A 23548-nucleotide genomic window follows, 5' to 3' on the forward strand; every position below is an offset into this window, starting at 1 on the left:
GTAAATTTTTTTAAGAAAATTGCCAAATATTTGCTGGTTGCAGCTTCTCAAATGTGAGGATATGAAGCTTTTTGGTGTCATACATGACAGTAAACTGAATATCTTTATCTTTCTTTAAAATGTCAGAAAAAAGTGAGTTAACATATTTGAAAACCCCAAAAAGCATCAAATAATCCCATTTGACAGTGAAATATTGGCTTTTTTGCTGGAAAAATGACTGAAACTATTATCAAAATAGTTGCTGATCCATTTTCTGATGATCTACTAAGCTGCTTCGTTCATACTGAATAACTCCGTGTAGGTAGCTTTATGAATTCTTGGACATACATTAGAGCGTATTATGAATTTGTATGTGTAAATTTGAGTTGTACTTTCCTATATTCTTGTGATTGTTTTTGGGTGTGTGACTAATCAGTAGTCAGATGAGATGAGATGAATCACATCATGGATTCGGCTGTTATGTTTGTCTGAAGGCCATTAAGACAAATCTTTTCTGAAATCCTCGATGACGAAGAGTTTCACGCAACACTGACCTCTGATCTGATCTGATGAAGCCATTAATAAGCTGAATGTTCACTGAGTGGAAACTGTTCAGATGGGACTAAGAATGACGAGAACAGAGGAGCCTGTTTGCACATAATGTACATGTTCAGCCCCTGATTGGACAGTTAATTTATCATGTTGCCACATTACCAGCACACAATGAAGTAATTCATTTACAAAGCAATGTGTTTCACACAATGCAATGTGTTTTTTTTACAACTGAGAGCAGTAAAAACACCCTCAACTCAATTTTTATAGCCTAAAATTTTATGACTTTTCCTACAATGACCGAGAATATACAAAAAGTGCCAAAAAAATCATGGTTTGGGTTCAAATGATCACTTTGTTAAGGTTAAACAAACATGTGTTGTGGGTTAAAGTTACTACTTCCTTAGAGTTAGGCATCTGACATTATGATTTGCTGTGTCGTTTTTCTTGGGAGGACAGTCTCGAAAACAACTTTGATCTTCTGTTTTCAGAGGAACTCATTTTCATAAAGTTGAACCTCATTTTTGAGTCCTAAGCTACATTTTCAAGGTTCAGTTCACAGTTGTTTCAGTCCATATCTTTGAAAAGGGCATTAAACCACCACCTTATGCAACACTAACTCCTCTCCTGTTTTTGCTCTGTTGGATTCCAGCACCAACATTTTAGTTTGACTCTACCAGGGATATCTGGCAAAACTAATTAATTAAACAGTAAAGAAGGCTTGTCTTATGCTTCATATTTATTTGTCAACTTCTCACTTTGTCTTTCTTGCATGATTTTGAGTTTTATTTGAAATATCGTCAAGTAAGATTCCTAGAAACACGTGTTACACAACTGTTACAGCTTGTTTGGGTCATTATAAACTCAAAACCCACATTTTCCAGTGTCTACCCTTGCTTGCGGCTTACTGAACCTGGCAGCAAAGAAAAACGTCCCCTGCATCGAACCTGAACGGTATCTCCAAAGGACAGATGTAAGATGCTGAGACCCCTGCTTCCCTCAACCAAAATCTTATCTCTGGACAGACATACGCATATGCACAAACTGCATTTTTTTTGGTTTCACTAAAAAGGAAAACACCTCTGTGGCCGTTGTGCCTCTTTTCTAGAAAAAAAAAAAACAAAACAAAAAGAAATCTTGCCTGCAGCATTTTTTTCCAGTCAGCTGCTTTTATTAATGCTCAGTATTTTTAAACCCTTATTTGACCGGGTTAGCTGAGTAAGAACATATTTATGGCATGAGCCTGAGGGACACAACTTCTTACAAGAAGGGTTAAGAATTCATAGTCACAGACTCAACCATAAGGAGAGTTGTTTATTCCTTAAAAATAGCGTATTAATCATTTATGTTTGCCATAAGGTAGTTGTAAGATAAACAGAAAAACATTTCTTCTACAAACTACCTCTCTAATTGCTTCAATTTTACTACAAAATGTAATCATCATGGGTATTTAATTTGCCATGTAAAGCATCTTTGATTATATTGAAAAGTGCTCTATAAATCCTGTGATGAAGGGTCAAACATACTGTAGATATTAGTTTGTTTTAAAGCAACAAAGGCCAAAAAGGTTGGGAACCACCGGACGAGAAAACAGGATTATGTACTAGAAAAGGAAGTCCAAATTGGGAGAATTACTGTCTTCTTGCTTATCCACCTTAACCAGTGTCCCTCTCTCCCTCTCATGTAGTTTTGCTGTAAATATAGACAAAACCACAGGTAGCTAGTTATTTAGACTAAAGACCCAGAACTCAAGTGTTTCTGACACTATCACAACAAACTTTGGGATGTTTTCTATCTGGAAAGTAAGTGGCTCAGGCGCCACAGACATTTTTATTTGTTGTTTTATCTTAGTTTTTGCTCCAAAATATAGGTGGAATGGAAGAGGTTAATAGTAAACATGACCTGATTTAGGACCAGAACGGGGCCAGGTCCAAATTATATTCAGTCCTTCTGGGTACAAGATAGCGTAGGAATTCTTTTCAGCTCTGATCATGTGGTCTTTCATAATCATCACATTTTTAGTCGATTTTTAGTCAATCTTAATTTTTTGTATATTTGATGCTGTTGTTTTCAACTGTGATTGCTTGTTAATTGGCGTTGCATTGTGGGCCTACTAGTGTTGGTGTTCTCTGTTTGAATCTTTTGTTTTGGGTCTGATCACAGTATAATCCAGTCCGTTGTGGACCTGATGTGACTGTACTGTAGTTCTTGAAGATTTTGTTTAAAAATTGTTTGATGCATGTTGGTTGGTTTTCCACAGATCTGTTACAGGTCAGATCCAAAATTTTAGATGCACAAAGACATCTCTTTTGGAGATATAACAGATTGAAGTGTCTTATTTCGTTCAAGATATCCAAAGCACATTGTAAAGATTTTGTAGAATTTAAGTTGCTTTACCCTTTTAAAACTGTGCTTCCATAGCCAAAACATAAGAGTACAAATTTCAGTCCTATACTGTTGGTAAATCAATTTATTTGTTCAATAAATTACAACTCATAACTGCAAACTACAGCATTCTTAAAAATACAAACTTTGCTTATATGACAATCCTGCTGAAAATTGGTGCACTATATGTGTTGCTTTCAGGTGATTGATTCAAAACTTTTGAAATCCTGTACATTAATAAATAAAGCTCACATATTAAATTCTTTAAAGAAAAACATAGATTTTACAAACTGGGTGAAGAAAGATTGCCTCGATTTACAAGTTTTTACTGACTGTCTCTCTTTTCAGGCATTGCTGAAGATGGACTGCCAGGGTCTGGTTGCCAGGTTGGTCCTGGATTTTGTCTTGTTGACCACAGCAGTGGAAGTGGCATCCCGGTGGAGGGAACTCGCCGAGAAACTGGCGCGAGTGTCCAGACAGCAGATGGAGGCTTACGAGGCTCCGCACCGTGACAAGAGCGGCCTACTGGACAACGAGGTGAGACTAGCATTATGAGAACGATAAAAGTCTTCTAGCAAAGACAATATAAGTTTTTCCTAACAAACCCTTCTTTCTCTTCACCCTTCAGTCCATGTGGAAGCCAGCCTATGACTTCCTGCTGACATGGGCGGCCCACGTTGGAGACAGCTACCGTGACGTGATCCAGGAGCTCCACCTCGGCCTGGACAAGATGAGGAACCCCATCACCAAGAGGTGGAAGCACCTGACCGGCACACTCATCCTCGTCAACTGCCTTGACACCCTCCGCAGTGCTGCCTTCTGCCCCACTGGATATGGAGATTTTGCCGTCTGAACATTTTCTCTCCCTCCAAAAAACATCTCCTCATGGTGGAAGCTACTGGAGTTCAGGACATCTGTGGAGTGCAGTTGAAGCAGGTGGATATTTACTGTCAAGGACAGTTCAATGAAGTACACATTGTTTTGGAGATTAAACCATCCAGTTTTTGGGTAGTCTGGTGAATCTCTAGGTTTTCCTTAGCCTTCGATCTTCAGGTGCAGTAAGTATGTTCTGGTCTCTTCTTTGGAGTCTTGGATTAGTGCTGTTGCAGCACTCTAACTAGTTCTTGTGAAGCACCAGAAAAGTTGCCACCAATGGACAATCTGTGGTGTTGGATGAATCAGCGTGAAACTGGAAGATCTGCCTCTTTATCCGTTGTTTTCTTTTGTCACTTATCTTTCTTCTTTTATTGTTCTCTCTACCTCGAACTGTGTTCAGACAGAACGTGAAGCAAATTTTAGAGGCTGTGTGGTTGCATATAAAGTCAACAAAAAGATGTGAGTAGCCACGAATTTGCGTTTGTGCGAGTTGAAAATTTTGCAATGTTTGTGTCAAATTTGCACGAATGCCAGGGCTTTACGAATCAGCTTTATAAACAAGAGACAAGAGGGGAAAGGAGAGAGACTGGAGTGAAAAATAGAAAGAGCCGGAGTTTCTGGTGAGTTCAGTTTGAAGCTGAACTGAACATACTAACGTACTATTGGTACATTGGCTTTTTGGTGTGAATAAACACAAACGATTCAGCGGTCAGACTCGTGAGAATGATGCAAATTGGCTTTGCGGTCTGAATACACCATAAGGTTTGTCCTGCTTTCTTTCTTTCTGCCTCGCCATTTCTCTTTATCACTTATCTGCTTATCTTAGATGCTTTTGACATCTACCCTAGCTTTCTGTCTTTTCATTTGGTCTTTGTTTATCCTTTGCTATCCTGTATCTGTCATACTTGATACAAGCCAGGTTTCCATCCAAATGTAACGCAAATATTAACTGAATTTCCAGAAAATTGGCAAAAGAAAAAGCGAATTAATGCATGTTTCCATCCACTATCATTCATGAAAATCGTGAATATTAGGAGTTGATTCATGGAGATTAACAGATTAAACCATTGCAAAAGAAGAGGACACAACGATATGACATCATTAAAAGAGCGGCAGTCAAAGCTCAAACAATGGAAAGCGTGATGGAAATATGACATTTCTGTTTGTTTTATGTACTAATGTGAGGAGCGTTACAGTCTCCTCATCACTCCACACAGATCTAATGTTTTCTTGCTTCATGTATGTCATCAGTTATTCACGAAGTCTGTTTACATGGCACTTTCCATCATATTTTGCTTTAATCAGTACACCACCTTTTCTATCTCAAACATGTTTAAAACATTTTTTGAGATATTTAGCCTTTTTTTAATTTCTAGTGTTTCCACTCAGGTTTTTTATGTACACACTTAAAATGTGAATAAAAACAAATGGATGGAAACCCAACTACAGTCTCTCTTCAACCTTTTTTTGGAACTTTTCTTCTTTTTTAAAAAAAAAAAACCCACTCCAATTGTTTTCCCTCTCCCTCAGGACAACATCAGAGACCTCAACCACTGCAGTAAATAACCACACATACTGTGAACCTTTCCACCATCTTTAAAAGTTGTTTTGACCCCCCTCCCCCCCCTCCATACAGAACTGACTCTACTCGGCATCTTCATGCTTACAGTCATTTGTTTGCCAAGCCAAGTTTTCAACAGAAACACATTTTCCCTCCATTTCTGACGGGCAGTTCAGAAATGGAGGGAAATCCTTTGACCGCCTCCCACTCACATTTTCTACAAAACAAGGCAAAGCAGATGTTTCAAAAACATTTTCCAATCACATCTAATTAAAAGTGGTTCATACATCAAGAACATTGCTTGCCAAAAGCAGTTAGCCCAATGCTAATGTTACATGTGACTCAGCGCAGTCCATGCAGTAAAGATATATCTGTTTATGCAAGATATTCTTCTATTTTTTTATACTTGCAGAACAATACAGATGATGTATTATCAACAGTGTTATTGTTGTGTATTCTTGGGTTTGATATTCATCTGTGTGAGGTTAATTTTTATAATATTTCAGCTTGTGGAACAATGCTGCAGTCTGTCGCAAATGGAAAGTTAGAAATTACTATATTATAAAATGATAAAATCTGTGTATTTCCAGCCATTCAGCTATAACTGAAAAGTGTGGACAGCTGAGATTTTTTCAGCCCAACAATAAAATACAGTTCCCCGAACAAAAGTTAACACTGCGTCAATATTTGACAATGCTGGTAAGCTAGTTAGCATAGATTTCTTGCAAACCACAAATACAACTTCCAGTTTTGCAACTGTTAACACAATGTATTTGATGGCTCAGAGATTATGTAGTGATGAAGAAAGACCTTAAATGCATTTTGACAACAATAAAATGTAAAATGTTCAAATTAGACAAACCTGTGATTGAAAAATCTCACATTTTTCCTATAAATTTCCATTTTTTCTAACTTTCTTACAACTCAAGAATGCAGCATAGGTATTATTATTTTCATGTCATATATTTTACCATATGAGGAGGTTCAGTATTTTCATGAAAGAGACATCAGGCCAGCAATTTAGAACGTTTTTCAAAGAACTAGCATCTCAAATAGTCTTGTTGTTGTTAAATTTGTTTTTAAAGCAGCCTTTTGTCTTTGATTTGTGTTTTTCAAGCTTTTTGTCTTTGATTTTGTGATCTCAGCAAGTATAATCAATCATCTGTGATGCTTTTATTGATTTGAGTTCAACTTCTACACTTCATTTCAGTCTTTTGTGTATTTTCTTGTTTCTTTTCTATATGTTTTGTGACTGTTGCAGTGATCCTGCATCTGTCTGAGGTATGATCTGAACGGAAAGTGAGGGAGGAGTTTATATATTTGTACCGAATGCCGATTACGTATTGACACTTAAATAACTTCACCATATCACCTGTGACAGTGTTTCTGTTCAGAAGGTATGAATAAAGCTGAATATTTAAAAAAATATATATATATTCCATTATGTTTTTTGGCTTTTCCATGTCTCCTCACATACATCTACTTAGTTAAACAAACATTTCAAATTGTGTTTTTCCATATGTGTCAAACTAACAAGATGAAGCATGCAATTTAGAACATGTTAGAGATGTTAGACGGTGTATATTTTCCTCTTGTGATGGAGCTTTGCTTTCAGACTTTGTGCTAAGCTAGGCTAAACTCGTCATCTTTTTACTGGATGCATAGAGATGAAAATGGCAATCGTTTTACTCTGGGTAAGACAGCAAACACACATTTCCTTTAAAGGGGACATAATATACTTTTTGTGATTTTCTGTTGTTTTTATACTCTTATTATGTCGGATGATTCGGGCTTGAACATGTATGGATGTATTTGAGAGGTTGACATTTGGAGCAAAGAAGGAGAAAAAGAAGTGAAATCCTGCTACTATAGTTTGTTTATGTAGCCTCCGGAGCCAGAGGAAGCTTCGTGAAGCTAACCAATCAGAACGGGAGAGACTAAATGCCCTTGTCGGACATGCTTATTTGCGGTCCGATGAAGACACCCGAGGGTTGATTGGTTAGGTTTAGGCAAGGGGAGTGAGATGGTTAGGGTTAGGGTAAAAATATCGTAAAAATATCTGTCAATCATAGGAAGAGTAGGGGTGGGTCTTGATGGAAGGCATACTGGGTAAGCATTTAGTCTATCCCCAATCAGAACAGAGTGGGCTCATCAGGAGGGAGGCCTTGAAGAGACGAGCTAAAACAGCCTGTTTCAGACAGAGGGTGAATTGAGGGGCTGAATAAAGGGCCGGTATAAGATAAATCAGGAGTTTTTTTAACTGTAAGTCATGCAAAGATATTCCAGTAAAGCCCCAGGACATAAATATAGAGCTGGAAATGTGCATGATATGTTTGATGATATGATATATTTAAGAGTACAGAATCTGTAGAGATGCAGTTGAAGGTTGAGCAATTCTTCCTCCAGCAATTTGCAAATCATGTCCCAACTCTAATTCTCTCAGCTGCATGGGAGCGTACACACACACACACACACATTGTCCTAGGTCACTTTTGGGAACGTTACATAGACTTACATTAATTTCCTGGAGACTTACCCTAACCCTAAACATAACCACTACTTGCCGAACCATTACCCTAACCTTAACCACTGACCCAAAAATCAACATTTTACCAATTGGGGACAGAGCTTTTGTCTCCAATTGGACAAGCCGTCCCCAATTAACTGGTCTTTAGTCCGAAATTTGTCCCCAAAAGCAGCCTATGACAAACCCACACACACACACACACACAGAGAGAAAACACATTCAAATATCACACATGAATGCACAAAGGATCACATGTACTAATGCATGCACACATGAATGCACACAAATCCATCCTTGTATCCTCCACACACACACACACACACACACACACACACACACACACACACACACACACACACAGTTTAATGTGCTTAATTAAAGCAGATAATTATTCTCCCTCAGCGCATGGGCACCTTGACACAGTCGTCCTTTGCCTCTCGCTGACTCACCCTCAACATTCCTGCTCGTCTCCTGGATACAACTGGAAACTGAGACTAACACTTAGACTTAGAAAACTTTAATGTCCTCTGAGAGGCAGTTGACGGCACAGCACAGATCATATTTAGATGAACAATAAAGAAAAATAGTCCGAGATCATCTGTAGCAGCCATCATAAATATCATCACAGTCCAGGCAGGCATGTCAGTGCATGTCAATAACAGTATGCCAACGATTTCAATAAAAATAAATAGTGAGTGTACTGCACATGCCCTATGTTTCCATGTATTGCACATCTCGTAGACCGAGGCTGTCTGCATTTAAAAACCTTTTCATTTACAACTTCACATTATTTGGGACATTATTTAGGATAAAAATAAGTTGATAAAACTTTTGCTTCAAACTGTGTGCAGCCACTCATGTTTACCTCCTGTTGCACAGACAGAAATATTCATACTGTAGAGAGATACAAATTCTCAAAGCTTAACCTGGCGTTAAGCAGAGTTTTCTTATTGCCTGACATAACACTTGAAAAGCTAAATTTAGAGGATATTTCTAGAATCTAGATCTGCAGATTTAACAGCTCAAAGTTGTTAAACAAAATTGTTCCTATAATTACGGGGTCACGGGTATTGTTCTGTAAGAGTCGATCTTTCTGTCCACGGAAATCACAGGAGCAGAGAGATGTGAGAGGAAAACTAATTTTCCTCACCGCTCTGTCCCTTCATTAATTCGGGACAAATTGGCCTGCTTGGAGCAGCTTTTGAAAATGCAAAACAGGTGGTGAGATGAAAAGGCTTCGAGCCGTCTGTTTGTTTCATCTGCCTGAGTTTTTGTGTGGAAACGGGCCAGGCTGGTTTCACCTCATGGCTCTGGAGAATGTAAAGGGCCCTTGAAAGATGAGGAAAAAAAGCAAAAATATAACAGCTCCATCTGTTTTTTTTTCCTCACGTCTTGCTCCTTCAGCGTTTTCAGCCACGGGGTATGTTTTACTGTTGTCATGCGGATGCCTCATGAAACCTCCAGTCATGGTGATTATCACAACTACAACTGAATGATTACTTGTTTCCCTGAATCTGTTTCATAAAATAAAACCTTATCAACAATTTCTAACTTCAACGATTTCTTCATCTAAACCATCAACCTGTCTCTTAGACCCCATCCTAACTAGGCTGCTTAAGGAAGTCCTACCCTTAGTTAGCACTTCTTTAGTAGATATGATCAATCTGTCTTTAGTAACAGGCTATGTACCACAGTCCTTTAAAGCAGCTGTAATTAAACCTCCTCTTAAAAAGCCTACTCTTGATTCAGGCGTTATAGCCAACTATAGTCCTATATCTAACCTTCCCTTGCGCTCTAAGATCCTTGAGATGGCAGTCGCCAATCAGTTGTGTGACTTTCTACATAACAATAGTATATTATTAGGATTTTCAGGATCAGGATTCAGGATTTAGAGCACTTCAGAGCACAGAGACAGCACTGGTGAAAGTTACAAATGACCTCCTAACTGCATTGGACAAACGACTTCTCTCTGTACTTGTCTTGATCTTAGTTAGATCTTAGTGTTGCATTTGACACATTTGAGACTGGAACATTTAATTGGCATTTAAGGAGCTGCATTACGCTTGTTTAAGTCTTATTTATCAGATCAATTCCAGTTTGTACAAGTTAACGATGAATCCTTAATGCACACAAAAGTTTGACACAGAGTTTCACAAGGTTCTGTACTTGGACCAATACTATTCACCTTATATATGCTTCCTTAAGGTAATTTTATTCCGAAACATTGTTATAAAAATTATACCCAATTATATTGATAAATAAAGCCACATGAAACCAATTAGTTAACAAATTCCAAGCATAAAGACCTGGATGACCTGCAATTTTCTGCTACTAAACTCAGACAAAACTGAAGCTATTGTGCTTGGCCCTAAACACCTTAGAAACACATTATCTAATGATATAGCTACTCTAGATGGCACTACCCTGGCCTCCAGCACCACCGTAAGGAATCTGGGAGATATCTTTGATCAAGAAATGTCCTCCCACATAAAACAAATTTCAAGGACTGCCTTTTTCCACTTTCGTAATATTGCAAAAGTCAGGCACATCTTGTCTCAAAAAGATGCAGAAAAATTTGTTACTTCCAGGCTGGATTATTGCAATTCCTTATTATCAGGCTACCCTAACAAGTCTATAAAGACTCTCCAGCTGGTCCAGAATGCAGCTGCATGTATACTGACAAAAACTAGATAAAGAGATATATTTCTCCCATCATAGCTTTGCTGCATTGGCTTCCTGTAAAATCCAGAATAGAATTTAAAATCTTTCTCCTCACTTACAAAGCCCTTAATGGTCAGGCACCATCACATCTTAAGGATTTCATAGTACCCTATTACCCCACTAGAACACTGCACTTGCTCATAGTTCCTAAAGTCTCCAAAAGTAGAATGGGAGGCAGCTATCAGCCCCCTTTCCTGTGGAACCATCGTCAGAGACACGCTCTCTATGTTTAATATTAGGCTTAAAACTTTCCTTTTTGATAAAGCTTGTAGTAAGGGCCACCCAGGCTCGCCTTGGACCAGCCTCAAGTTATGCTGCTATAGGCCTAGACTGCCAGGGGACTTCCCATGAAGCACTGAGCTCCTCTCCTCCTCCCACTCTCCATCTGTATGCATTCATGTACCATTAATGCATGTTACTAATTCTGTCTATTGCATTGTGCTATGCTCTCTTTCCTCCTGCCCCCCCCCCCCCTCTCTCTTTCTCTCTCAACCCAACCGGTCAAGGCAGATGGCCTCCCATCTAGAGCCCTTTTCTGCTTGAGGTTTCTTTCCGTTAAAGGGGAGTCGCTTTTCCTTGTCGCTGTCACCAAGTGCTTGCTCATGGGGGAATGTTGGGTGTATGTAAATAATATTGTAAAGAGTACATTCTAGACCTGCTCTATGTGAAAAGTGCCCTGACATAACTTCTGTTTTGATTTGGTACTATATAAACAAAATTGACTTGATTTGACTGTCAAGTTAAAAAACAAAGCTGCTGTTCTTATTTCCCTTTTAGACCGATAAACAGAGTCATGAATGGAGTATAATGCTCCTCTTCATCATTCCAAAAGGTGAACATTTCAAATACACTCCCTGCTGTTATCACACGATCAATTCATTGTGGAATTATCTGCACAATATTCCCATTGTAGTTTGTTAATTTCAGGAAGTTTTATGTTGAAACTGGTGATAAAAAAGATGCTTCTGAAAAAGGAACAAATCATTTCTCAGAGATCAGCTCCTATAAGGAATAAATATCTCTTGTATATACACAAACCTGATTCACTGCAGCCTACATTTGCTAAATTGCAAAATTGCAATTTTAGTTTCATACATTCCACAGGTCTTTTTAACCATCCCCTTTCTCTCAATAAATATTACAAGAAAGGTAATGTGCCACTCTGTTTAAACCATCTATCTGCTGTAAGACATCTTCAAACCTCCCCTGAGAGTCTGTGCTTCTTTCAGTTTGTTTGATTTGGGCGATGCAACTCAAGAGTTTCATGACAGAGACACAGTAAGGCTCAAACCTAAATTTAAATCATCTCAATAACTTCTACTTGTATCATTTTTTTGTATCATAGATCGGTAAAACATATTGGTAGAGACATGGCGCTACCATCCAGACCCAAATCTACACACATGATTGGGGCACAAAGGAAGATCATAATTAATAATATGGGGAAAGTGTGATGTGGAGCCTGAGAGAGAAGGAGACAATGAGATCAGACTGGTATTTATAGCCTTGGTGGAGGCCTATCCAGGTGTCACTGCATTACCTTAACGACACACCTTGACTGCCCGCTCCTGCAGAAAATGGCCAATCAAACCACTGCAGGCAGAAAGGGAGGGGTTGTAACACTTTGGGAAACAGTGATTGACATTTTTCACTATTTCCAAATAACTAATCGATTAATCAAGAAAATAATGAACACATTAAGCAATAATGAAAATAATCGTTATTTGCAGCATTGTTTTAAGTAGGGCAAAGATATCATTAAAAGAACATTTAACAACATATTAAAGTATATACAATCAATTAAAGGGGAATACATTAAATGAAAAAATAAGTTTGCAGTGATTAATTGCTGCAAATTTAATAAAGGAAATAAAAGTTTAGTGGAGAAAATGAATGAAGGGCACATTAAAAAGAAAGTACAAAGCTCAACCTCACAGAAACTGAATTTTAAGTGAGGTGACTGGACGTTTCTAAATGTTCTCTGTACTTCTGATGCAGAAATGTCCATTGAAGCTTGACTAACAGCTCTGCTCTGTTATAAACCACATTTCATGGCAGTTGTTCCCATTTTTGCTTATAAAGAAGCATGTTTTTTTAAAAAATTCTATTTGTACTTTTAACCTTTCTAAACATCTGGCTGCTACTCGTCGTCTGTTACCTGAGGGACAGGCGACGATGGAATAAATTAGAGGTAAATCAGCAAGGGAGGCTCGTGTTTTATGGATGAGGAGACTGTGTGGGAAGGGAGAGAGAGACAGAAAAGTGCAATTAGAGTGAGTTGTGGTCTTACAAAGTCAGGTTGTTTGTGTGTGTGTGTGTGTGGGCATGACTTAGCCTACTTTCAGGGACACTCACCAGACTTAACACCAGCTAACTGGGATGGCTTGTATTTTTGGGTCAGTGGTTAAGGTTAGGATCACGGTTAGGTTTGGGCAAGTAGTGGTTATGGTTATGGTAAGTCTCCAGGAAATTAATGTAAGTGTATGCAATTTCCCCAGAAGTGACCTAGGTAAACATGTGTGTGTGTGTGTGTGGTGACCAGCAGCCACGCCCTGTTTATAATTCATTTCATTGATCTCACACACACTCATTAGAAGGGAAATCAATGGAGGAGGAGGGCAGCGAGAACAATTAGTGTGTTCTTGATGACTCAGGTTGTGTTGTTGTTGTGTAGTAGTGTGCTGACTTTAACTTTTCCATCTTAAAGGATAGGTTCACAACTTTCAAAGTGTGTCTTAAAATAGCAGTCAGGTGTCCATATTAACAGTGAAAGAGGTTTTCCTCACTGTACTCATTCCTCCTGTTCATACTAGCTATTAAAAGATCCTTTCAAATGTGCTTTCAATTTAAGTGATGGGGCCAAAATCCACAGTGTCCACACAGTCATTTTGTGCAAAAATGCATTTAAAAGTCTCTGTGAAGCTTATATGAGGCTTCAGCAGTCTGAGTTAGTCATATCAAGTGGATATCTGACACATTTACAGTCTTTTTAGCATCACATTCCCTCTTTGTGTTTCCTTTAAAGACGCTGCATATCCATAGAGGTGTTTTCACTTACTCTGGCTGAAGCAGAATTCGTTAAAGGTAGAATTTGCTTAATGTTAATGCACTCAGTGATAAAGGACAGTCAAGAAACTGTCTATAACGCCCACACAGTCCTGAACTAATCAGCTAAAACAGGTAACACCTGTGTGGGTAGAGCCTGGACATGTCAGGTCATTAAAGGTCAGTGATGTTGCTGTAGCTTCCCTCCAAGTAATTGATTTTAAAATTATACTTCACTAAACTCTCCACTCTGCTGCTGTTTAGTTTCATGTGAGTAGCAGAGAATCTCATCCTGTTGTGAAATGTTGTGCTGCCATCTAGTGGTAGTTCTTTTTTTATTTATCTTCATGCTTGTTTAATATAAATCATGTATAATACATTAAGGCTTTTAAAGTGTGCTCGACAATTTTACATTTCTGAATTTTTTTTCCCTTTCTTCCAGAAAAGCTTTAGTTTCCATTCAACTGATCAGTATGAAAACTTGAAGAAAAGTGCTTCTAATTCTTGTCAAATACTCCATAATTGTTGCATAAATGCATGTAAGCCTAATTTTATTGTTTTCTTTGTAATGCACCCCTGTGAAACCCTTTTTATACTGTGATAAAACCATGTAACAGTCTATATAAATAATACACTTTTATATTATGATATCTCTTTTCTAGGGCCATGTACTGAAAGGTAACACAACAAACCAGGATGCAAGACATTTAAGGTACCTTTTTAAAATGTTTTTTCCCCAAAACAGATTTAAATTAAATGTGTACCCTGCAAATGTCCAAAACAACAATCAAGATGAATTGACCTGCAACATGTGATCACAACAGTTTCTTATTTAGAGAAAGAGCAATAAATACATTGGTTTATATCAAATCTATATTCAAATTACAATAGAGAGCAACTGACATATTTAACAGGTGAGACAATAGAAAAAAATAAGACAAAACAGATAAAGTGAAACTAAAAATACATAGAACATGTAATATAAGGTGGGATATAAAAACCCACTGACACATAAAATAGAATTCATACTGAATAATAATAATAGTAATAAAAAAAACAAAGTTAAAACACAGATTACATAGAATGTATAAAATCAAGTACATATAAAATACAACATTTTAAAAGAAGTGTAGTAGTGCATATGTGTGAAGCAGACTGAGAGAAAAGCTAGTTAAAGGCTAAAGTGAAGAGATACGTTTTTTGCATTCTTTTAAAAATATTCAGCGAGCTGGCTTCCCTGATATCTATCGGTAGTGTGTTGCATAGTTTTGGGATGTAATTGACAAAGGCTGCATTCCCCATTTTCTTTCAGGTGTTGCTGGGAATATCCAATAAACCAGCAGCAGATGATCGCAGTGGTCTTGAAGGAAGATAGTTAAGAAGGGAATTAGCAATGTAGCTTGGTCCTAGCCCATCAAGGGCTTTGTATATAAGGAGGAGGACCTTAAAGTAGATCCTAAATGTCACAGGAAGCCAGTGCAGAGCAGCTAAAACTGGACTAATGTGTTCTCTTGGTTCTGGTTGATAGTCACACTGTAGAGTTTTGAATGAGCTGAAGTCTCAGAGGCTTTTTTTGGGAGGTGAGTAAAAAGTGCATTATAGTAATCAAGTTGGCTTGAAATGAAGGCATGAATAAGTTTTTCTGCATCTTTTGATTTATAAATGGTTGTACTTTAGCTATGTTTCTGAGCTGGAAAAATTATGTTTTTGTCACCTTGTTATTATGGGACCTGAAGTTTAGATCTCAATCAAATAATGCCAAGACTTGTAACCTCAGATTTTATCCAGGGGATTAATTTCCCCAGATTATTAAACAGCATTTCTCTTTGTGTTTTGGGGCCAACTAGTAGGATTTCAGCTTTGTGCTCATTTAACTTTTTGCTCATCCATTTACTTATTGTCAGAAGACAGGTAGTAATGGAGTTTATAGCTGGAGCATCATTTGGTTGAGCAGAGATGTACAGCTGTGTGTCATCCACATAACTATGGAAACATACATTGTGCTCTCTGATGATGTCACCAAGTGGTAGCATGTACAGTGAGAATAATGATGAACCACGGCAGCTCCTTTGTGGAATCTCAAAGCAGTTGCTGTGTTCCACAGACACATGATCTCCAAGACTGACATAAAACTTTCTTCCTTTGATGTAAATTTTGAACCAGATTAACACAGAAGTCAGGAAGACCAACCCACTTTTCCAGACAATTGATTAGGAAATCATTGAGTCATAATCTCATATTGCTGGCTGCTCCTGGCCTCCGTATAAACTGTTTCCTTAATCATTACATTTGAAAAACTAGATCTAAAAAAAAATTTCTGGCAGAGATCATCATGTCAAACCTAAAGTCACTATATTGTAAACTACTGAAGACAGTATTTGTACTTGGACCACAGTAATATAGGAATTTAGTCAGATTCCTGATGTCAACTGATAATACATGATTATCATACTGTATCAGCATCTTGCATGTTTTCATCCAATGATCACAAGAAGACAATTATTCCCTGATCACCATGTTACCACCACACTGATGACTGGTTCACCATATTTCAAACCGCTTGTCTTTCTTAAAGGGACTTCTGTCCACAATGTTGTTGTTGAAGAGTCTAGAAAAATACCAAAGCAGAGAGCAAATGTCACTCATACAGCCAACAATAATATGAATAATTGAGTGATTATGAATTATTTTCCTGTAAGCCTACGACTACAACATTCTTAATGAATAATGGTGCACTAATTAATGTATGCTCACCGCACGGCTTCAATGGAAGGGTTGATGGAGACCAGCTGGAGTAACCTGTGTGTCGCAGCATCTGTGATCTTATTGTGACTCAGACTGTAACATGCACACAAACAAAAAAGAAAAAGTGAGGACAAAAGGTACATTATTATATAATATGGAGCCAGTGGCTGATGTAGGCAGTACAGGTAAATGTCAAGGCGTCACTGCAGAAACACTAAAGTTCTATTTGTCAATGGATTATGTTGACTTGCATTTCTGTCTGCTCAGACCAACACAAAGAGACACACACCTCTAAAACTGTGATCATAAAAACTAAAATCCACCTGATTATGTCTTTTCTTCAGTCAGTGAAAAACCTCTCGTCTTCATACAGTAGCAGGTATGTGCACGCTGTCGGTCGGTCATTTTGATCGCACAGCTGAGTATCTTCATTGATTATTGAAGTTTTCTGACACTACTGCATGATCTAACACTGTAATTCACAGCACTGAGCTGTTCCACATCCATTCCAAGTTTAAACAGTCAGATAATTTGGAGTATTGTGATCATCCTCAGGATGCATCATGAACTCCAAAGATCTCAGGATATTTTTTACTTCAAGTAAATCATCAGACTTCATTTCCTCTGGAGAATCTGAATAAATTCTGCTGTGAATACAGATTATCTGCAGCCAGATTGTTGCTCTTCTCATGGTACTCACAGTAATGGCAAACTAGTTGTGTGCATGTTTATTTACCCAGATAACTAAATGTAAACTATTCTATTATTAGGTAAAGACAGTATTATAAAAGTACAGTATGTTTACTGTAGTACAAAGTTCTGTAAAAAAACAGGTATAAAAACATTTTCTTTAAATAAATGATAAGAGGAGAGATGGTGAATGTATTTACTATTTTAGTAAATATGTACAATTAGTATAATGAGTAGCTATAATTAAATCTGTCAGCACCTTCAGTCAGTAATGTAGACGGGGCGCAGCAGTCTTTGTTGTCATGATGTGTGTCAGCAGGACCACTATGGAAATGATTTATTTGAACTTTTAGTGTTTTTATCCTCTGTCATCACTCTTCAGTTTTATGTTTAACACTTTAATAGTTTTATATACTGTTTATAGTTTGATTTATTTTGTTGGTTTTGTGTTTCTGCGTGTTGGGCTTTTATTTGATTGTTTTCTTTGTGAATATGTGGAAAAGTGTGTTATGTGTCGGTTGCTTTATGATAGAATTAAACCAAACCAAACCTCTAACTGTACAGATATAATTGTCTTCTCATGTACACACTGACAGCAACTTCAGTCTCTCCTGAAATCTAAATTCAACATAATCTCCCCTTGAAAGTGTGTTTGGGGAACTCTATAATAAACTTGGGGTGCTGTAAGCTGTCAGCAGGGTTACTGTCTCTTTCTGCCTCCCTAAGAAGGAACATTTTTCTTCAGAAAAGCCGTCTTGCAATCCTCTCAGCTCATTAAACTTATTGTCTGTTTTGAATCTCACACCAACTCCACCTGCCTGTTGTGGTCAGCAATATGTTTTTGTGAGTTACTACCTCCGCCACCGACTAGACTAGAGCTGACACAGCATTATATACATTTTTGTGACATGAACACATGTATCTGTACAGTCTGATACTCACTCCAGGACTTGGACTTTATGCAGATGTTTGATGAGTGTGAGCAGCAGCTGGTCAGTGAGCTGACAGTGACTGAGGTCCAGCTCTGTCAGCCTGTCAGAGAAGTCCAGCATCTGGGCCAAACCTTCACAGGCACTCTGATTCAGTGTGGTGTGACTGAGGTCCAGCTCTCCACCCAGGGCTCTACACAGGGACTCTCCCCGTCTCACTGTGTCCCTCTCACTGCTCCCAGGAACCAGTGACACCAGCTGGAGGAGGACAGCTTTACTGGCTCTGAACAGGACGAACAGAGCAAAGAGCAGACTGTTACCATGCAGAAACATTACTGTGAACAAGTTTCTTCTCTGGTTTAGGTTATTCTTCCCTACCCGAGACGGACTCTGTCTAGGACAGGAAACAGCAGGTCCAGACTGCTGTCTTCCACCTCACAGTCTCTCAGGTCCAGCTGTGTGTCGTGGCTGCTGTGTCTCAGGATGGTGGAGACGGCCCTGCAGTCAACAAAGGTCAGACTCAGAGGCTCAGTCTGATCCTTCTCTGTCAGCTCCACACAGGAGGAGCAGGACAGATCCAGCCTGTGCTGTAGAGTCTTGAGCAGGCCTGATGCTGCCCCCTGCCTGGCATCAGAGGCAGCACAGCAGTGGATGAACCTCAGCAACAGCTTCCTGTCAACACTGGTAGTAGAATTGATTCAGAAATGTAAGAAAGTTAACAAATTATACACAAATAATACAATCATATCACTTCATTGTTCAGATACCAATATGACTAGCAGACTCACAAATATTCCACACAAATAATATCCATTTAAAAGATAGAGGGTATTAAAGAGTACAGTGTTATCATAACTGATAGTGATGAAAAACAAAGAATTCTCTTTCAACACCATTAATTAATCATAACATAAAAAACAGTCCAATAAATACTCTAAAGTGTTATTGAGCAGGTTTACAAGTAAGAAAAGGCTTACTTTTGGTTACAACCTGGATTAGTCTACAGGGAATGAGACGTTGCCCAAAACAAAGCAGTGTACTGCGAGTATCTCGGGGTCTCCCAAAGATACTTTAAATGATTCATTTGTTGGAGTATTTAGGCAAATCAGCGAAGCATTATTGCCACCACATCACTGAAATAAATATGGTTGATAGCTGTGATCTTACACTGCTATGTAATGAAATAAGTAAAGACCAAACCAACAGTACTGCAAAGTGTTCAATAAGAGACTGAAGGCAGATTTTGGATGCTAGAGCTTACAGCAGAGCCCTCTGAAGACACCCTGAGTCTAATACATCAATCATAGGAGGTATGTAATCTATCTCATCTGTATCATCTAACATCTAAGGTGCTCTCACAGTACGCTATCAGTGATGGATAAATGATATCCTGTGTGTTAGAGAGTACTGATACAGCTACAGCGTTAAGAAATGAGCACTAATGTCTGACCTGAGTTGAGAGACTTTGTCCAGTGTAAAGAGGATGGACTCTATTTCCTCTGTTGGTATGGAGGTCCACTGCAGGTTTACTTTAACTCTGTCACTGTGTTGAAGGATGAAGAGCAGAGCAGCACAGTCCACCGAGTCCAGCTCTCTGCAGGTCAGGTTGATCACATGATCCAATGACCTCAGTAAACTGGGTATCATGTGATGGGTTTGAGCTTTATGGATCTCTCTGATGGCAGTCAACACAAAAATGGGACTGGGCCTGAAAGCATACAGTGTATTTACCAATAACACTCTGTGTGGTCAAACAATGAACAAACTGATGAGGAAACAGAAGCCATAACAGAACATTTACAAATTATTAAATGGAAAACAATTTTATATCTGTGTCCAATAAAAGGGGAAAAACAGTTTGACAACCTTTTGAATACAATCCTGTCCAGAAAGGGAAGCAGACGTGTGATTCTCTCCTGTAAGAAGCAGTTCTTCCTCAGGTTCACAGTGATGGTCTGAGCTGACGACTGCTGCAGCAGATACTGAAGAACCTCCCAGTTCAGACAGCAGGAGGTCAGGTCTCCACCAACCTTACTGAAGAAGGAACAGGTCAAGTCCTCATCCTGGATTTCATGGAGGAGGGCCAGTAGCTGCTGCAAACTCTCTTCAGTCAGTCTGCACATTTCATAATGAATATGTTTTAGAAAAGGTGAGTATTAATACGTTAGACATTTTCATTAATTAGTGTGTGTTCATAAGGCTGAGGAAAGACATTTACTTGATTGTTAGAGGGCCATCGTGAAGCAGCAGTGAAGTGAGACCCTGAGCAAAGATGCTGAGCTCAGTCAGGTCGAACCGTCTGACTGACCAGTGTCTCAGCACGGATGCCAAACTACTGACAACCTTCAACAAAACTCGTTCTGATAGTTGGGTTGTCTTAGGGACGAGAGAAAGCTCATCAACAGCCAGACAGGCCACTCTCCCTCTTCTTATCCATCCAAACAGTCTCAAGGCCGTATTGTTGGACAGTCTGAAAATGCAGAAACAGATGTCCTGAAATATGTGATGAAAACCCCTAATTGATCATTTAAATTGGACAACTGGTGTTAAAAGAAGACAGACAGTAATTAGATGAATACGTACTTCAGACTGTGTAGTTGTGTTGTACGTCTAAAGAGGAGCGAGGCTTCTCTGACAGATATCTTTCTGGGTGTGAGGATGAGATTCACTTCAGAGCCACAAAGTCTGAGAACTCTCCCTGCAGACCTGCAGGTTTTCCTGCCTAACTTTCCCGTTAACAGCAGGTTGAACCCCAGGAGCTGCAGCAGAGAGACCAGCTGCTGGGTCTCCTCTCTGGATGTCACAGAGATGGATGAACACACACTCTGGAAGAACTCTGGATCACAGCTAAAACACAATATTATGGATCAATTGTGGAAACAGCAAAGCAAACATACAAGAGTAGAAAACAAACTGCATTACAAACCATCTGATGTCTGATGTCTTTCATCAAAGATGAAATTCAGAACAAGAACATACAGCAGGAGGAAATAGTAAAGACAGTATGTTGTTAAATGATGACTGAACTGAAACTTTATTCATCTTTACCTTTTCTGAAGTAAACCATGTAGTATTTGTAAAAATACAATATTAATCTGACAAACCTGAGCTTTGAGATATAAGGCAGACACTGCAGGAAACTCCTCACTTCACTCTCTTCATCTGAGCAGCCTGTCAGCTCCACTTCTTTCTTCTCTGATTGGAGTTTCAGCACTTCCAGCAGGATGGAGGCCTTTCTCTTTGACAGGTTTATGAACCAGACTGTAGGTGACTGGAAAACTGACTGTAATGCTGGAAGGACTCTCCTGCCTGTTTTAGTTTCACAATCCTTCATCTGGGAGTACAGATCCAGTAGTAAATGACACTGATGTTCCTTTTTATCATAACTATAATAATAATCATGATGATTCATGTATCTCTCTTTAAAATGTATCACTTCTTCACTGCACAGTGATGATAACAGCTCCAGTATCTTCTCTCCTGTCTGCTGTTCTCTCTCTGCTGCTGCACAGAACAGATTCACCAACAACCTGATTTCTTTATCAGGATCTGACCGTCGAGGAAAACTGGAACAATAAGAAGGAAACATTTTGTGAGGATTTGATCTCAGCAACATAACTACAAACACACACTACTGATGGACTCTATCTTGTACATGGCTGTCCTGTATAAAATTATGAAATTAAAAACACTTAATTAATCAGGAAAGAATATAAATCATTTTTGAACTATTACTGCCTCACAACACAAACACCAATCCTGTGTGTGAAATCACTGCATATTTGCTACCTACAGGTTATATTCACTTTAAGTAATTAAAATGTAAAATATATGCAGAATATATGAATATAAATATTGAAAAAACTAAATCTAGAGTCCACATCATGTACAGTAGTTAAAATATCATCCCAGCATGCTTTACCTCTGAGATGGAAGACGTATAAATTACTGTTATGCTACATTACATCTGTCAGTGGTGACACAAAATGATCATTCATAAGTGTCTGAAATCTTCATTTACTGCTCACTATAGAGTTGGTAGAATTTATATCATAGTCAGTAAGAATAACTAATCATGAGGTAAAAAAGCAATGACTGTATTTTTGCATCTATGTAAATGTAGCAGTGCTTGTTTTTCTTAATTAATGAACATTTTGTTTTTATTTATGAACAATGTATGTTTTAAGCTGCCAAGATGACTGCCATTACTATTATAAGTAATTTGATCCTGTCAATGTCCCATATTTAACAATTCATCACATTTTCATATTTCTCTTTGTTTATTATGTGTGTAAATATTATAAATAAACTACCATATATCTAACAGAAGGTGGTTTGACTCTTTTGTGTGTGTAAATCTTTTAATATCAGAGTCACTGAGGTTCCCAAAAACTAGGAAAGCAACTTATCTCACAACATATTTCATATACTTCCAACCCATGTTCTCTGTCAATACTACAGACGGGGGACAAATTAAAGGAAAAACCTGAATAAAAAAGTGGAGAAACATATCAAATGCAGATGCTTCTGTTCACCAGGGCTCACTGAATGCTTTGGTGAGGATGAAAATGATGTGAATAAAATGCTCGGACCTTTACAGTCACCAGATCTCAACCCAGCTCAACACCTATGGAAGATTTTAGACCAATGTGGAAGACAATGCTCTCCACCACCATCTTCATAAGACCGAATAATATCGTATTAACTTTTAAATCTGGGAGATAAATCGGAATGAGAGGAAAACATTTTGTTATGATCCCATGTCAGTGGTACAAAGACAGCTGTGCATTAGTGATATACACTGTATCTCCTTAACATGGCGATCAAGTCATATATTAGAATAAGGGGACTCTTCTCCTAAAAAGATGGCTGAAGAATCCCTCACTTCATTGTTTGAAGGTATACAGCTATACAACTCCTTAACTGTAAGTCATGTGAAGTACCTGAGCTTTGAGATATAAGGCAGACACTGTAGGAAACTCCTCACTTCACTCTCTTCATCTGAGCAGCCTGTCAGCTCCACTTCTTTCTTCTCTGATTGGAGTTTCAGCACTTCCAGCAGGATGGAGACCTTTCTCTCTGACAGGTTTATGGACCAGACTGTAGGTGACTGGAAAACTGACTGTAATGCTGGAAGGACTCTCCTGCCTGTTTTAGTTTCATAATCCTTCAGATGACAGTACAATCCCAGTAGGAAATGACTCTGATAATCCATGTATCTTTCTTTAAAAGGGAATGTTTCATAACTGCACAGTGATGATAACAGCTCCAGTATCTTCTCTCCTGTCTGCTGTTCTCTCTCTGCTGCTGCACAGAACAGATTCACCAAGAACCTGATTTCTTTATCAGGATCTGACCGTCGTGGAAAACTGGAAAAAAAAAGAAGGAAACATTTTGTGAGGATTTGATCTCAGCAACGTAACTACAAACACACACTACTGATGGACTCTATCTTGTACATGGCTGTCCTGTATAAAATTATGAAATTAAAAACACTTAATTAATCAGGAAAGAATATAAATCATTTTTGAACTATTA

At 38.4% G+C, this 23548-nt stretch overlaps 2 protein-coding genes and 1 long non-coding RNA gene across 3 annotated transcripts in view; 2 read left to right on the forward strand and 1 right to left on the reverse strand.

The window, feature by feature from the left end:
* Positions 1–6781, forward strand: part of LOC121891834 (SH3 domain-binding protein 4-A-like) — a 28230-nt gene extending 21449 nt beyond the window's left edge. Inside the window, exons 4-5 of the mRNA XM_042404453.1 lie at positions 3265–3453; positions 3545–6781. Of these exons, the coding sequence (XP_042260387.1) occupies positions 3265–3453; positions 3545–3769 (414 nt within the window). The 3' untranslated portion in view covers positions 3770–6781. The remainder of the gene's footprint in view (positions 1–3264; positions 3454–3544) is intronic.
* A 7108-nt stretch (positions 6782–13889) lies between these two features.
* LOC121891894 lies at positions 13890–14360 on the forward strand. The gene is made up of 3 exons (XR_006094215.1): positions 13890–13916; positions 14089–14185; positions 14309–14360. It is a non-coding gene; the product is annotated as an uncharacterized LOC121891894 (long non-coding RNA).
* Positions 14361–14371: 11 nt separating this feature from the next.
* LOC121891862 (protein NLRC5-like) lies at positions 14372–21149 on the reverse strand. The gene is made up of 9 exons (XM_042404508.1): positions 21115–21149; positions 20594–20857; positions 20229–20480; positions 19877–20125; positions 19461–19718; positions 18389–18691; positions 18024–18293; positions 16401–16484; positions 14372–16254 (listed from the first exon to the last, which is right to left on the reverse strand). The coding sequence occupies exons 5-9, from the start codon at positions 19655–19657 to the stop codon at positions 16188–16190; spliced, it is 921 nt and encodes a 306-aa protein (XP_042260442.1). The 5' UTR covers positions 19658–19718; positions 19877–20125; positions 20229–20480; positions 20594–20857; positions 21115–21149; the 3' UTR covers positions 14372–16187.
* Positions 21150–23548: the final 2399 nt, after the last annotated feature.

The sequence above is a fragment of the Thunnus maccoyii genome, chromosome 24 (genome assembly GCF_910596095.1).
Source record: "Thunnus maccoyii chromosome 24, fThuMac1.1, whole genome shotgun sequence".
NCBI lineage: Eukaryota > Metazoa > Chordata > Actinopteri > Scombriformes > Scombridae > Thunnus > Thunnus maccoyii.